The sequence below is a fragment of the Protopterus annectens genome, chromosome 15.part0 (genome assembly GCF_019279795.1).
Source record: "Protopterus annectens isolate FY-2018-M chromosome 15.part0, PAN1.0, whole genome shotgun sequence".
Taxonomy (NCBI): Eukaryota; Metazoa; Chordata; order Ceratodontiformes; family Protopteridae; genus Protopterus; species Protopterus annectens.
In genome coordinates, this window is record NC_056749.1 from 315166528 (window position 1) to 315184583 (window position 18056).

At 37.8% G+C, this 18056-nt stretch overlaps 1 protein-coding gene across 1 annotated transcript in view; it reads right to left on the reverse strand.

The window, feature by feature from the left end:
* LOC122789668 (sorting nexin-25-like) overlaps nucleotides 1–18056 on the reverse strand; it is a 157036-nt gene that overhangs the window by 26576 nt on the left and 112404 nt on the right. Inside the window, exon 3 of the mRNA XM_044057084.1 lies at nucleotides 3541–3638. Coding sequence (XP_043913019.1) covers nucleotides 3541–3638 — 98 coding nt within the window. The remainder of the gene's footprint in view (nucleotides 1–3540; nucleotides 3639–18056) is intronic.

An 18056-nucleotide genomic window follows, 5' to 3' on the forward strand; every position in this document is an offset into this window, starting at 1 on the left:
AAATCCTTTGTATTTGGTACAGCTAATTACCAAAGGAATATCAATAAGGTCTACAAAGGTAATCACTCCCTTATACTCAGCACTTATCAGGTGAACTATCAAGTGCAACATCTCCCCCTTCAGGATTTATATCACTAAACACATCAAACTGTAAGATCCCTAACCAAAAACACATGCTTAACGCCCCCAGGCTACTGAGAGATTCTAGAAGCTCTATCCCTTCTTTCAGTATCTTTATCCACAACAGTAGATGTTCGAATTGCTCACTGTTGCAGTAATTATTTTTGTTGTACCCTGCCCAGGATACAATCAGCTAGTCTTCAAAAAGCTCTACTTGTCTGATTGTCTAGCTCCTTGGAGGAAAATCTAGTCAGAACCATAGGCAAATTTACGACTTGCTTGTCCAAACAAAGAGAAAGAGTACTCACCCTGAATCCCCAAAATGTTATAAACATATCACTTTTTATCCAACAATTAATTATATACAGTAGAAAGGGGTGGAAGATGGTGGGTGCAGTTTTGCAGCAGTGAGGAATTCAAACATCTACTGTTAAGGCATGTGAAACTTATACAACTGTACTATACTCAACATGCTCACTGCTGTAGTATGCTTTTGTATTTTGAGTTGATTACCACAGTTTATTCATTCTGGGAGGAGGAAGGATAAGGGCTCAGGAACACCTGAAGAATGGTGCTAGCAAAGCCAGTACTTGACTTGGAAAAGGAATTTGAAATGCAATGCTTTGTAAAAGTACATACACAGTACCATGTAGTTGCTCGTAGAATGCTTCTACTGTCGACTCCTTTCTAATATGCCATCAAAGAAATCAAGGCTCTATTTGAATGTACCTTAATTTGGCCTAGAAATTATTTCCATGGTGGAAATAAGAAAAGATGCAGTATTAAACAACCGACTAGAATTGTCTGAACTGACACAGGTTGTCCTTTTTAAAATCCAATACTACGAATTCTAGACAAGATAATACCAGAGTTGCAAAAGTAGGACCGCAGTATATAAAATCTATTTCTCTGTCAGTCAAATTCTGAAAGAAATGAGGGAAACGGATAGGGTCAAGCTACACTCAAAGTAGTAAGGGCATATATGGGGGATTTTATTTGACAACCATATATGGAAAGGCAAAAAGTGAAAGATTTATGCACTCTGAAGGAAAACAACCATATATGGAAAGGCAAAAAGTGAAAGATTTATGCACTCTGAAGGAAAACATGGAAAGGCAAAAGTGTTAACCCACCATGAATGGTTGCAACTCAGGAAACACTTGCAGATTTCAGAGCAATAAATCAGTCTAAACAAAACAGACAGAATAAAGTAAAGATCTCATTTAAGTTTCACCAGAACAACAAGTGACCTTACATATCAATAGAAAAACCTTTTCATAGAACAGCTTAAGTAAAGTCTGAAATAAATCATTCTGAAGGCATAGCCTGTTCTGTTTGTTTTTTTTTTTTTTTTTTTATTTGAAAGGACCCTGTTTTTTCTTTCCCTCCTACCCTCTAGTATTTTTTTTTTGCTCCTTGTTGCCAAAAGATGGCAGAGTCTGAATATTTTGTCTTTGAAAAAAAAAAGCAGCGGTTTTGTAAGACTTAGAATAGGGGGCTTGAAAAATCTTAGTAACTCTCTAAATTAATTTTCCTCTGTCATCAAAACTGTTTGATTTCAACACCTGACTTCTAGGTTCATAGGTTAGTACTAAGCTAACTGCCCTTGTGGGCCATTTTAAGCCTAGCCAATTACCCCATGTGAGAATCAAACCCTGCACCTTCTGCTTGCAAGGTGAACACCTTAACCATTATGCCAACCTCCCAACCCCAGACTGGAACACAGGACCCTGCACACCATAGCCAAAGTGATTCGGTCATGTCAGATATTTGACTTTGACTTCACAGATGACTTTGTTAAACTTGTGGGTGGAAGGTAAAGCACATACCCTACTTTATATCATTAATGTTTAGGACAACAGTAAAAGGTGGACACTAACTCTAAGTAAAACAAGTTTCATTCTTAGTACTTGTGTAAAACCTTTCATGATGTAAACTGCATGTTGTATACAGTAAAACAGTTTTGCATAGTGTGTACACTAGCTATTTTAAATGTGGGGGTGAGTCTTTTCAGTGACCATTATATGTATTAAAGTAAAAACAAGTACTTTTTAGTTTTAAGAAATATAGATTTTACAGTACAACAAAAGAGACGGGACAAAAGCACATTTAATGTTCATATGCTATGATTTGGGGCTGATAAGGTGGGGGATGGAGTGTAAAAGTGAGTTATTTATATTACATGCAGAATTAGGATATAGGTTCTTTGTTGGATTTGCTTGGTAATGGTTTCAGCTGTATACTTCCTAGCCTGTTCTCAAACCTCCTTTCTTATTGAATTACAGAAAAAATGGCAAAGTGTTGACATATCTAGGGTAGTGCGTCCATAAACACAAACATGTCAGCATCCTTTCATGCCTGCAATTTCCACTTGTCATTTCATTTTTTTACTCTCCATCTTTGTTGGCTTTGTGGGCAGACTGGTCCTTGGACCCATTTTTTAATAACCTGGATACAAAAGCAGCACATTATATTGATATTACATGCAGTAAGAGAAAAGTGCATATAGTATAAAGCAGAGAACTACTGTATATCATGTAGTAATATATCATGCGGTGTGTTGATTATGGTTTATTTATGCAATTGTGGAATATATTCTACATTTGGGTCATATACTATACTTAATGACCAAAAATGTTTAGTTATAGTGGTGTACAAAGTTTCTCTTAAAGTTTCAGGTATGTTGGAGATAAATGGATGGAGTAATTACACTCGCTTTTTTTTTTTCCTGAGGTGATGTAGCAATTATAACAAAAATTATGAGGCAACTGGCTGGTGCAGGTACTAGCAACTTTATCTTTGTTCTACTAAACAAAACTATGGTGTTGACTTTTAATGCAATGCATTCTTTAAATAGTGAGCGGTAAGGAATTCCCTTAAGGCAAATGTAAGCAATGAAAATGGTGTATATACAAGTATGTTATGGACATTTTCATCCTGGTTTGCTGTCAGTTTAGTCTATCTTCCAAGTTTAGTTTTTAGGAAGGTAAGCTGTTTCATATGTGCATTAATATTGCTACCTAGGAAAAATCATTTGGCACAGAACTCCCCAGAGAGTCACATTTCTGGCTTTCCTCTTATGTATGTTGTGTCGCAGTTAAGTGCTAGTTAATGCACATTTCGTGAGCAGGCTCAAAAATATTTTGTGCATCACTTATGCATACATCAAAATGTTTTATAGTTACCACAACCTCCAGAACCAACAATGGATACAACTTAACTATTTTGTTGTAAGCAAAATAAGGTTATGCAACTGTACTTCACTAAAATACAGCATTTCTCGTGGCCGTGCTTATGAATACTTCACTAAAATACAGCATTTGTCTTGGCTATTCTTATACATACTGAAGAAATGTGACACTATCAATAATTTGTTAGCAGTTCAAATTATAGACTGTAAACTTGAAGGCACATACTCACATAGATTAGTCTCTTATTAGCCTCGTTATCTTGAAAAACAGATAATACAAATCTGATCTTGCTTTTTGGATTTTTGAACAGAATTTTCAGAACAGCTGCTGAAAAAAAAAACAAAATAACCCCACTATATCAGATTATACAAGGCATTACAGGAAAGATGTTTCAAAGTCTGCAGTCTCTCAGATATACGAGCTTAAAGAACTTTTATAATGTCATCGGATATCACCTTCAACTCTAACTGAAAATAAAGACACTGTTTGCCCACTGCATAGAGGAAAAAACAATAACTGAGCAAGTAAAGTGTACAACAGTGGTATAAAAATAGATTCACAAGCTCACTAGTCAAGCTTCTGACCTACTGGCTTTCAAATAGCCCCAAACACACACACACTTAGAAGTACAATGTGATGTTAATGAAAATACTTGCAAAATGGCTCTCCAGTTATGTGGCTAAATGTACCATGAGGCTAAAAGAGGAAATTGCCACTCCTCTCATTGTGCTATTAACTCTGGAGTCCCTGAGGGTTTGCTATGGTTTCCTCTATTTCTAATTATTTAACTTGATCTCATCAGACTTGCTCAATCTCAGTTTATTACTGTATGCACACAGTTTATTGTTACATGCTTTTATAATGCCGGTCAGATTTATTTTGTTTTGCACTTCATTTTTCTTCTTTATCTGCTGATTTTATACTTCAGATCTCTTCTAGTACCTTGATATTGTACTATTTGCTGAATGCGAAGAATTGCACTTTTGTTCTTGTATAAGTTGATACTTTGTATCGTTGTTGGTATTTAATTGTTGTATTCCTGCAATTTTGGCCCTGCTAAATGGATTGTACACAGTTTCCTTTATTTTAAGTTAATGTATATAAATGTAATATGTTTGAGTGGGTCTTGGCAGATTTCAGAGTTCAGCATCTCCTGGTGTCCTTGCCTGAGCCTCTGAAATGATTTCCTTGAATCACATGCCATCCAGGTACAAGCCAAGTACTTGTACTTAAAAAAACTGAACTTTTAGAAGCTGTTTTAGAGAATGACTACTGATTTGTTTTACTTATGCATTTATCTTATGTAAAGCTAAAATTACTGCATTTGCTCAAAATTGCCTTCCTATTGGTCTGATTGACTTGCAATTGCCCTGTCTAGCATGTTTGTTAAAGTTATTTTGTGGTAGCATACGCACTCAAGCAATATTGTTTGTACTTTTACATGAAGATGACTGGGATAGTCCATCTAATGGCAATAGGTGGTTGCCTGGTCTATCTTAATTGGAAAACACAGAAGTTAACCTATAAAACTATCACTGGGAACTGGAATCTGCAGTTTAGTGATGCATTAACAAAGTCAAGTTCAGAGCAGCTAATTTGTACATCAAATAGCACTATTCAACTCTAGTCCCTAACACAAGAGACCATCTCTAGAAGACCTCTGTAAAAGCCAGCCCTCAAACATAATAGACCTCCCTACTACAGGTCCAGACAACATACATATGCAATTTTAAAAAGTTTCCTTAGCCAGCTTTGTAGACATAAGCATCCTGAGACAATGTATCAATTGTCTCATGTTCACTGACAACCTTTTAATCCTTAAAGAAACCAACACGGTATGCTTGACATGTAAACAGAATTTACTTGAAGGCAAAAATATTGCAGATGAACAAGGTTGTCAGGAACATACACACTACATCCACCACACCATGTCCACACACAGAGACCATTTTATGCTGAAGCACTAAAAAGCAATCTCTCCAAACCTCAAAGATTTCCTAAGCCTACAAACAGCTATGCCTACCCTCAGCAATCTCTAAAGCATACACCAAAATCATTACCAAGCACTGTACATATGCCAACATCCAATGGACCCCAAAAACAAAGCTCATAAGAAAAGTAAACAATTTACTCAGGACTCATCATAGGGGACTCCAATATATGGCACACAGAGATGCCCCACTTAGACTGGACAAGAAGATTATGGTCAGTTGCTTATCTGGAGCCAGGATCCCCCAAGTTACACACTCACTCAAAACACTGCACCACAGGTACCAGTATGACATTATCATAGTCCATATGGGGATAAACGACCTGAGACGCACCTCTCTGGATTACATGAAGAGACATATTTTTGCACCTCTCTGAATGTGTGTCCCAGACTGATACATGCTTTGCATTGAGTAAGCATTCTACCTTCACCAAGGATGATGCCACAGTATGTAGAAAAAATGATTGACTTTAACAACTGGTTAGTTTCTAGTGTCAGTTCAAGGGGATTCAATAACTGTCTAGGAGAACATGGTCAACAAGACCACAGTGGTTTGCTGAATATGGTCTGCACCTGGCCCACTGGGCATCCAGATTTTGGCTGCATTTTTATATACTCCTTTAGAGCCTTTTTAAGGCAATGCCAAAGTGATAAACCTACCGATGTAGCAAATAAAACCCAAAGGAACCTAAAAGGTGTTTCTGCGCAATGCTAGGAGCCTTAACAAGAAACTCCACCCCCTACAAGCTCTCTTCACTCTGAAAGATACAGACATCTCTGGTGTTAGAGACATGGTTTAAAACCACATAAATATTCAGACAGTGAAGCATACAGTGCCTTCCACACATTTAGCCCATCAGCCACACAGACAAGGGCTAAAGGTGGAGGTGTCTTGATCTACATAACCAACATGTATACCTCAAGGTTGGTTAAACAGGATGATACCCTGGAGTTCACCCATGTGCAAATCATGTTGAGTCTCTTACCACATCTCAGCAAGTGATAGGTCACCATCTATGTCTCCTGAATCCCACAACTCTTATCTAGACCTACTGCAGGCACTCTCCATACTACTGAAAATTATTCATGGGAGACTAACCACCCATCTATAAACTGGGAAACATGTACTCCCACCAACTTGCAGGTACAATGTTTCCTGGACTTCAACACAAATTCCCTTGATTAGTTAATATGCACTTCAAGCAGAAATGTAAACATACTGGACTTTGTCGGGACAATGCCTCACTCCCTTGTCTTGCGTTCTCACTGGTAAGGTCAAATCACAAAGCCATCTCATTCAAAATAATCAACTTGGAAAATCCAGTAAAACCTGTTAAAGTCAAACTATTCTAAAGCAGACTACTTTATATTAAGTGGTTGTTTATCAAAATTCAATGCCTCATCCAACCCCGAGTTCACAACTGCCTATGCAGAATTATTTGCAAAAGCACTGCACAAACATATAAATGGATGCATAGAGGTTGGTGTACTTTCTTGATGTAAGCTCATAATAAACCACACTGGTGGAATCCTAATCTTAACAGGATGTATAACACAGGGAAAAAGTAATGGCTTAATTCAGAAATGGCAATTTTCGTAATGACAAAAGCTCACTAATAAAACTAAACAGGACAAAAATGACAATCTAACAAGGCCAATTATAAGGTCAAGATAGCTTTTCAGGCTAAAGACAACCACAAAGCCTTTTGCAGCTATGTCTGAAACATCAAAGGTAACACTCAAGTGTGCTGAATTGGTAGTAAATGGTACCACTTTCACTGAGCACAGTTACATAGCAAGTCTGCTGGCCAACAATTTGAGCTCAAACCTGGAGCAGGTAGGTCAAAGCGGCACTTACTAAGGTTAAAACCCAGCCTCAATGGGGCCTGACAATATCTCAGGTTGCCTCCTAAACAGCTTGAAACATGACCAATCAGGACCACTTGAGCCACTTTTCAACTACAGCTTCAAAACAGGCTATGTACCAATAGAATGGAGGACAGCAATTGTTATCCTCCTTCACAAGGGTAGGAGGAGGATCAACTGACCATAGAAACTACAGACCCATTAGTCTGACTAGTCTAATATTCACAACCATGGAAATGATCAACAAAGATGTTGGCAACCTGCAGACACTGGGCCCATCCCAGTTTAATTTTGCAAAGAAAGTTCATGCCTACTTAACCTGGTAGACTTCTTTGAGAAGGTAACCATGGCAATGGAGGAAGGGAAAATGGTACATACCACCTACTTACACCTGGCTAAGGCATTCAACACAATATCTCATTCAGGTATTGTGAACAAACTCAATGAACTAGGCATAAATCCCTACACAACTCACTGAATTTGCCAACTGCCTCACAGACAGGATCCAAGAAGTCAGGAATGTTGAGACCATCTCCAACAAGAGGTAGGTCGCCAGTGGAGTACAATGTTGGGCCCATTCCTGTTTGGCATCTACTTCTCAGAGGTCAAGGCCAATGTCAGATGACTGCAAATTGCAAGCTATCAAACTCTACCCACGACACTAACATCCTGCAAGAGGGTCTTAACACAGACAAAAGACTGGTGCCATAGCCACAGATTAAAATGCTTTTTGGGAAAATGTCTACAAAGGGAAATGTCTCCATTTATTAGATATTCCTAAAATCATACCCGGTAGTTACAGTTCTGGGAGCATACGTAAAGAGGCAATCTGGCTTTTGACTAACATGTAGTAAAGGTAGTAAGAAAATCATTCTGTGTTGCCAGAGTATGACATCCAGGTCCAAGGAAGTTATAGTACCACTCTACTCATCCCTTATCAGACCCATCACTGAGCATAATGCTCCCTTCGGCATGTACTTGACTAGGCATATGGAACAGTTAGAATGCACACAGAGGTTCCTTATCAAGAAAATCCAGGGTATTAACACTTTGCCCTATACAGACTGTCTTAGAGTCATATCTCTATATTTGGTCTCCCTAACCCTATTTAAATATAACCTTGACCACAGGATGGGAAACTGTATATTCATCCCTGGATTCTCTCTTATAGACTAAGGCCAACAGTAAACATTCCCTAACTGACATACACCCCCACACACAATTTTTTAGCAACATACTCCCAATTAAGTCACTCATTACCAGGTGATGCAAGTGGATTGAGTTGTGCGGCTAGACTTATGAAGGCCCTGGTGGTCATGCACTAGTATATACCTATAAGACCAATTACTACAGCAGGACTTGGAAACCTTTAATAACTGGATTCAAGCAAAATGCTTTTGTCTCAGTTTAAACAAAACCAATACTATGTACTTTGGTACTCCAGATAAGTCACGGCAATACCATATGCATGGGCTGTTACCAGTCCTATGTACTGTTGATCAGGAATGTTTCATGTTAAATATCTTGGCATTTGAATGGATCCTCACATGCTTTCACCAGTACACCTTATGCACTCAAAATAGGACAGCTGTACAACTTATTCTGCTTAAGATTTACCACCATTTTAGCTGATGAAAGGGTAATAAATCACAGAACATATTTAAAAGGGTTAGTAGAATACAAGTAAGAAAAATGTGTAAGCTTCATAATGTGACATTTTATATGAATATAGTTTATACATAGGAGTGCATGTTTATGCATTATTCATATGACTGCACTGTATCTTTAGCATATGTAGGTTTGTATTTTTTCTTATTTCATTGTTCTCTCAATGCACTCTGGATCTTCTTAAATCTTATGTTAACCACACTGATTTTTTTTAGGTACTGATTTGTTTCCATTTACTCATTCTATTTATGCGGTTGTTGATTAGTAAGATCCTAATGTATTTTTGCTCCTTCAGCTCAGGTCACTTTTTAAAAGGGTCAGTACCAGCCCATTGTTACCTGGTGAACAAACAGTAGTAAATAAATGCTAGGTACAATTAAATACAATTTGCCCCCTTACTGCTCACAAAGCAGTGCTCCATGCTAAGTATTGTGCATTTGTATTCTTTGGCTCTCACAGCATGAGCATCACTCTTGTACCCTGAACAGACTCAACTTTCTCAAAGTTAAAACAAAGAGTAAGAGACTGGTTCAGGTCTGGAATTTCAGTTTTTCTCTCTACAATGGCTCCTGTACCAGTAGCTGAACTAGCCCCAATCATCATACTTATTTAATTAACAATGGACCTTAGATTAACTACATTGTTTGAGATACAATCTTAAGAAAGGTAACGTAAGCATTCTCCTCACTGGCCCCCTAAGCAATAGTGGCTAATTAAGACCTTTGATTCCTAATGGCTACACGTGTATGTGCCTATCACTTTTTTTAAATTTTTTTCCAGAAAGCATACCTCACATGACTCGAATTACAGAAATGTGCAAAACAGCTCTTTTTTATGTAGCAGTGATCTATTCAGTGGTTTAAATTTCAAAGCAGTAAGAGGTTACACTTTTAAATTACAGAAATACATGTTTTGTTAGAGAGTACAAAAATGATAGTCTCTCAGTTTTACATTATATACTCAATGTGAGCTTTTCAGTGATGTATGGCACAGCACTGCACTACACTACACTATTTTGGAGATTATAAAATATAGACAATATGTGTACTATGTAGCCATCCATCCATCAACCCCTTTTCCCATTTTTGCACATGGGGTCGGGGTGTCACTTCAGCACTGGCAATCAACTACAGCCCAAATTCACATTGTTGAAATATATTCCAGTATAAGAAAATGTAAACAGGGCACACAGCTAATCCATTTAATAAAAAACTACAAGAAAAACCTAGCAAAGCCAGAGTTTTCACTGTGTGAATCCTTAAAACCTCTTGTAAGAGGATAATGGGATATATGCAAATGACCCTTAAGGACATCAGGTGTTTTAGCTATATGGCAGTTCTGAATACCCACGACTTTTTTCTTTTTAAGTCTGATAATGGACATATTCAGGCCAATAAAACCAAACCCCACTAACTGTGGACATGCATGTTTCAGACTTCTTACGACCTCATTAGCACAGCATAAGTGGACTGTTTGGCTAACTTTTAGAATCACAAGGTTGCTGTACCCAGCTGATGTCCATAACCATTAAAAGGCATCTCCGAATATAGCTGAAACACCTGATGTCTTTAAGGGGTCATTTGCATACATCCCATTATTCTCTAACAAGAGGTTTTAAGGAATCACACAGTGAAAACTCTAGTATAAGAATGTGTGTACTTGCCAAGACTTATCAATACATTTAAGTGCACGATCAACAGGTGCCACTCATTTCTGCATATGTGACCAGCATACTTCAGGAGAAAGTAAAGCAGAAACAACTTAACTGTTTATCTTGGTAACTGGTGTGTCATACACAAATGTAAATTGCAGGATGGCGTTTCCTCTTATGTGCTTTTTTTTTTTACTGTCCTTTTTAACTACCACCCTTTGCTTACATGGGCTCACAGTTAAGTACTGGTTCCAAGGCCATGATACCATTACCAAAGAAAGCATGAACACTGCCATATATTCCACAACTCAGTTACCAAACAGCCAACAGGAAAAACTTCAAAGGTCATATATTTTATTTTACCAGTAACTACAGTGGAGCCAAGCAACATCCGTTTTCCAGGCTCAGTAGCAGAAATTGGGCTGAAGTTGGAGTGTCAAAGATATGTGTCTGAAGAAGTGACAAAGGAAAGAATAAGAAAACAGTTAGCCATGTGATAATTAAATACAGTAGTCATCAAGTAAGTGCAGCAGGTAAGCAAAGGGGTAGGGGAGCTATCGTCAGACAAGAAATGAACACACACCCATGTCTTTGGATATTAGATGGCATAATATATAAAGCAATAAAATCCGCAGCTATTAATATCCCAGAATAATGCTGGCTTAACACTACAACACAAACAGAAGATAAAAAAATGTGCAATATATTAAATCTAGTAGATCTCTCTATACATTGCTCTAAATTTAGAGTTCTCTCCGGCTTCAATATTGCAATCCAATTAAATATATCAGCAATTACATCTCAGCTGTATTGCCTAAGGTTTGAAGATTTGGAAGTAGTACAGAAAATTAAGTACATGCAGAGCTGTGAAAAACTACAGTAATCAAAGTGATTGCATGTAGCACGATAGCACCGTTTTTGAACACAGAGATGGAATCAAATTCCCAGTGTGCGTGTTTTATTGAATACATTCTATTCAGATTTACTGCAGTCGACCTATATTTTTCTGCATATTACTAGACAATGGGCAGAACAACAAATAAAGCCATACTGGAAAACAAACATTGCTCAACAGGGTATTAATACATCAGATGAGCCTGATAAAGTATTTAGCTTCTCAGTGATATATTAAACCACTATGGAGCACAGAATGATTGGGGGGGGGGGTGCACCATATTCTTTGATCTCACTCACATGGATAAAATGCCTTACTTGGCAAGATGGACACAAACATTAAGAAAAAAAACAAGCAACTGCAGAAATAGCAGTTATAAGGATCTTACATTCATAGTCTCCTTGCTAACTCTGGATCTTAAGAACCATGATGATTAAAAGGAGAAAATAAACAGAAATAATGCATGAAACTGCATTACCAGCAGTTATTGGAATGCATGTGCATTGTGGAAGGGTGGGATTTAATGCTTTGTACTTTAGATGCCTGATTATTTCAGATTTATTTAATTTATTTCATCAAAATAAGACATCTGCAGTAAACACAGTTAAAATGGCTGTAATTACTGGGCATATTTGTGTGTATGCATCTCAGTTTCTGTACATGTGTGAGAGACTATCTCCCTCTTTGTGTGCGTTTGCATCGTGTGCGTGGACCCCTATCAGTAGATTGAACTTTCAAAACTTCAAAAATCATATGTACGAGACTGTATGATCAAAGTTTTGAAAGTTCAAAATTGGAAAAAAAAACTGCTTGCCCTCCCCTGCAGCCCCCCCCCCCCCACAACTTAAATATACCAACTCTGAGATCGCACTACAGTGAGGTGAATGGTAAATTTTCCCATTCTGCACTGTAAGGCAAACTCCATTTAAAATGTTTGAACTTTCAAAACTTCGATCATACTGTCTCGGCTATATGATATTCAAAGTTATGAAAGTTCGATCTACTGATGGGGATCCGTGTGTGTGTACATGTGTCAGTGACCATCTGTACAAGTATGCACATGTAGCTACTAAATACTTCATAACTTATTTTGGATGGAAATTACTTCAGATACATATCCTGAAGGAACTCTGATACATTTGGAAAAGGAAATATTTTACATTAAAATCATAAAAGAATGTATAAACTAATAAAAATATAACAATTTAACAGGTCTAAGCATAATTATGTCTGACAGTATGGGCAATATAGGAAAATCATGGACCTTCTAGAGGTTGGGAGACTGGAAGCTTGTGATGTTGATTCTCCTAACACCCCCTTGGCAGTCTTATTTCCATGTAATGCTCACCATCTTGGGCATTTTTGCTTGCTTAATTTATTTATTTTTTTATTGTCATGCTATTGTGAGTCATCTTCTCCTTTCAGCTGTTCCTGTTAGGAGTTGCCACAGCTGAAAATTGCTTTGCAGAATGAGTGGCAGTAAAGTTTTATGGTGTTGAGTTGCCAGCCCAGCTCCCAACTTTCCTCAGAAAGTGTACACATGCACACACATACACACACCTAGGGGCAATTTAGAGAATCCAGTCCACCTGCAGCATTTCTTAATAATGTGGGAGGAAACTGGAGCAACCAGAGGAAACCCACATGAATGCAGACTTCGCACAGAAGGCGCTGGAGAACCTCTTGCTGTAAAGTGACAACACTGCATGTCATGCTATTAAGAGTAAGTGGAACAAATTTGTTACTGTGATAGAGGTGGCAGAACATCCAAATAATCATACTATGCTGCAAGTTGGATGCAAATAAAGCAACAAAAACAAAACAAAAAAAAAATGATAAAGCAGGAGGCTACCAAACAACAACTTTGGAAACCTTTTAACCAGGAAGCAAATCACTCAGGTTCTAATAAAGGTGGAGAGGTGGTAGCAGTGATATACTGACAATCATAACCCTTTAGTGATAAACAACTTGCACTGTCAAAATCATAATCTGATTATTCTAAGGAAAACTGCAGAGAATTTATATGCACCACCACCAAAAGCTTGGTGATTTAGGGGGGGGGGGGGTTGGCTTTTAGATTAACATTGTACTCAAGTCAAGGCATATTTTTGAGTGGGGAGATTCCACTGGCAGAATTTGGTGTGGGGGTGTTCAGTTCAATGTTGTATTTGATTTGGTAGTAATATGGAATCTGTAGCATTCCTGAACCAAAGGGGGTTTTACACCTGATAAATTCTTAGATCAGTCTTGTAAGCTGAGCCTGCATATGGTATCTACAACAGAAGGTATGATGCAAGGTGGTAGAAGAGAGGTAAATGTTTTGCCAGGCCACTTACTACTGACAGCCTCAATGTGCACACCCTGGATGTGCCCTAGTGGTACACCAGTTAGAAGCTTAAAATCTGAGTTTCTTATATCAGGATCTTTCTGCCTGACCACTTCTTTAGTCTAGCTGACAGCATGCTCAGATGGGTAGAGGCTAGTGCAGAACATGGATAACAAATGACAGGGTATGCTCATACTGGACAATAGCAATTGGGAAAGATTTATTATATTTAAAAAGCCAAAGAGACCTTCTAGAAAAAGTTGCTGTCAGCATAATGGACATTATATTTATTCATTCTCAGTTGAAACAGCTTTATAGAGAGTAAACAAAGAACTAAAATCACAGGAAAATGAACACTGAGCCTTGAAAACAAAGTCAGTATACTTATCTCTGTACCCTTAAGAAAATAAGACTAACAAAAGAATTTTCTGGGTTAAAGAATTTCAGGAATCACATGAGTAGAACAGCAAAATGTAAATAGCCTTCGGGGTAGGGGGATATCATAATAGTTCAAATAGGAGGGGGTGTGGAAATGACAGAAGTCACCCTAGAGAGTTAGGGGTTTCCTCTATGAGAGTACAGTAGATCCCCCTCTTATCTGGCCTCTCTTTAACCAGTCTCATCTTTAAACGACCATCAAATTTCTGCCATAGTCCTAGCAAAAGACAACAGAGAAGAACACTTTCGCCTCCTCTGAGCTAAAAAATGACAGACATTGAGTTTTAGACTTCATATTCATTAGAAAAATGCATACTAGCACAAATCATGTTGTTGTAGCTGATTTGTAACCTATAAATGCTATTTTGTATGCTTTTTCTGATTAACTAGCCATTCACTTACTCAGCCTAAAGTCTGATCCCAGTGATAAGAGGGAGTCTTCTGTATGCAGAATGAAGAAGTTGTTTTTAAAGGAATATGGTTAAGCAAACCTGCTCTGTTGGGGAGAGTTACACAATAATTTGCTAATATTTTGCATTCATTTTTAAGCAACTATTAATATTTTTCCTGTTTTGTTGATCTTTCTAATAATGGCATTTTTTGTACAGATATGTCATATGGCAGTCATTACACAAACTAGGAAGCTACCTGCTATTTAAAAGAAATATGGTATTTCTTTACTTTAAGAAAATAAATGCCTGACACTCAAAGATAAAACAGCAGCAGCAATGCCCTAGGGTACAAATGTTGCAAAGTTGGCCATTCAGTTGGCAGATGTGAGAGACTGATTGGAAAATCTTAGGAAGATTTCCTTGTACAGGTCTACTTTGTCCAAAGAAAGAAAAGCTCTTCCTAAGGAAGCATCCAGAAGACAGCCCAGAAAAATACTTTTATGGGATGGGATGACTAAAGCTTTCAGTATGGTTACTTGAAACCCCAGAAAGAGTAATAGTATCTTAGGTCTGTGTTTTCACATCGAAAAAAAATTACAGTGAATGGCTAATAATCGAACCTTACACAGCTAAAATTTAACGTACAGAAAAAGCTTAATAGCAAATAATGCATTGAATGGCCATAGCTGGCCAACATTGCACCCCCACACCCCCCCATAACTTCATACACCAACTCCAAGATCCCACTACATTGGGGAATAGGGTAAACTTAAAAGGTTTCCTTTTCTTACCTTATGTATCTGGGTACTTCCTGGTTGTTAGCCAACTATGGCCATTCAAAGTTAAGCATGTTCAGTACGTTAATTTTTTCTGTTTAACGTTTGATTATTAGACAATCGTTGTAGGTTTTTTTCGATGCACAATAGACATGAATATCTTTGACAAATGTCAGGTGATCTTGACAATTGGAAAAAGATTCTTGCAATCATAAGACAATCATCCATATACAGAAAGATATGAATGCACTGTAGTTTGCAATAAACAATTACTGGAGCTAGACACTTTGGTATATCTACTATAACAAGGCTATTTACAAAGAGCAAGCTAGATAATTGATAATGCAAGCCAGATACAGAAAATCTTAAGGTCTGAAATCTTTGCAAACTGATATGATATAAACCTAATTTAAATCTAACATTACCATGAAACTGAGGGGGTATGAGTGGTAAAGTCTGGAGAGAGAACATTTTGAACTTTAGTACCCTGACAGACGCTGAGAAAGGAGAACTCTAGAACTGGTTTCCAAGTTCAGAATGACCCTTGAATAAAACTCTCTGCCCATCTGACCCAAGGGCACTAGTTCTATGAATCCCTGAGACAGCATGTGTTGCGAAACTGGAGGAAATAAGGGTGTTTTGTTTACAGGAAGAGGGGGATCCACTAACTTGTTGTATGTGTAACCCATTGATTGATTCTTAGAACCTATTTGCCTAAGATGCTATGATGTCACTGGGGAAAATGAAGGCCTAGATTAAGAGATGGTTTTAAATGATTACCATGGTGTGTGTGTGTGTGTGTGTGTGAGATGGGGGGGGGGCATGAATAAGCAAACAGTCATTCTGAGGGGTGTAGGCAGAATTTTCAGATTTGTACTCACTGCTCCCAGACTGCTGCCCCCAACAAGCCACACCCACATCAATACATTGTTGGCTGTTCACTTCCTTAAATTGCTGAACAAGCCACGTCCCTTTCACAATGCTGCTCACTGAATGGATCATTGACAACCATATGCCAGGATGGTAATTACTTGCATGATGAAGCAGCATGAGTATTTCATTCCAAAAGTGCATCTTTATGGGTCAAAAAACAAAATACCTTCCCATTTACCCCAATCACACACGCAAAACCACACCACACATGTATATCATTTAAACAGAAATACCAAGACATTATCAAATACTCCCTAGTACAGCAAACCACCTGCATGTACGGCAAGTGCATGGCTCAAGCCAATGAAATCAATCAAAAAAAAGGAGCCGGCACAAGTCCTGTTTGAAAATAGGTGTATTTAAAAAATACACATAATATGCATAGTAATAGCAAGCTGCATACACATATACAATAACAGCACAAACCGGTTTCGGCTAACCAGCCTTCTTCAGTGTGACAAAAAAAACTATGTTCTAAACCAGCCCATTAATATATAAGCATATAATTAAGGCAGAGACCAATCAAAATAAAACACACATGAAACACTCAAAATTGTTCATTTAAACTAGGATGAAAAAGCCCACCTAGTTTCACAATCCACTTTTTTCTTTAATATTTAAAACTGCATGTAAACCAGCTAAATCATTGTTTTTATGAACAATGCAATCAATGATAGTAAATCTAAACAGAACAGTCTGATGATTAGAAATATGTTTATATAAAGCACTGGTTTGCTTGTGTGTCCTGATGTCACTCAGGTGTTCACTAATTCTAAGCCTAAAAGGCCTAGAAGTTTGTACCACATAAAAAGCTTGACAAGAGCAGCTAGCTAAATAAATAATCCAAGTTGAGCTGCAATTGCCAAAAAAAATCTATATCATAGACCATAGGGGTGTTTTTACTAGTTAAACAAATAGTTTTACATATATATGAACAACTTGAGCAATGATGACAACCTACCAACTTTTGCCCAGTAATGGTTATTTGTGTTAATGTTTTTTTTTGCCGGACCCTTTTGTAATGACTAAACAGAGAACATAAGGATCTACCCCTGCGAAAAGAAAAAGCACATTTGTCATCCAAGATATCAAACAGATGAATCTCTCCCCCTAGAATGTTCCAGTGTCTGGAAACTATATTCATAAATGATTGAGTATTTTTACCATAAGTGGTAACTAACCTAAATCGGGAACCCTGAGCAGAAACCCATTCTTTGTATTTTAACAATTCAGCTCTCTGAAGTGACTCAGCATACTGCTTGGCCATATGGATGTCACCAACCCTGTAACCACGGGCTCTGAATTTGGCACAAAGATCTGATCTGAAATGCTTGTGAGTGGCAGTACTGGAGCATATTCTTTTGACCCTAAGAAATTGAGACTGGGATATTCCTGATGACATGTTGGGGGTGGAATCTAGATGCACGAAGAAGAGTGTTATATTGAGGGAATTTGCAGTACACCTGAGTGGCTAACGTATTAGAAGTGGTACGTGTAACCAAGACATCCAGAAAAGTGATCTCTTGTTTATGCCAAGTTACCTTAAACTCAATACCCCAAAGATTTTCATTCAGGTATTCCACAAATTCCTGAAGATATCCAGCGTCAGCCCTCCACACAAGCCAACAGTCATCAAGATATCGTCTCCAAATATCCATTTCGTCAATATAAATATTATGACCCCTATAACAGACAAGTATTTCTTCTATGTAGGCCATGAATAAATTGGCATATATGGGGGCAAAAGATGCCCCATAGCCATGCCCCGAACTTGCCAAACACATTGCTGTTGAAAAAAGAAAACAATCTC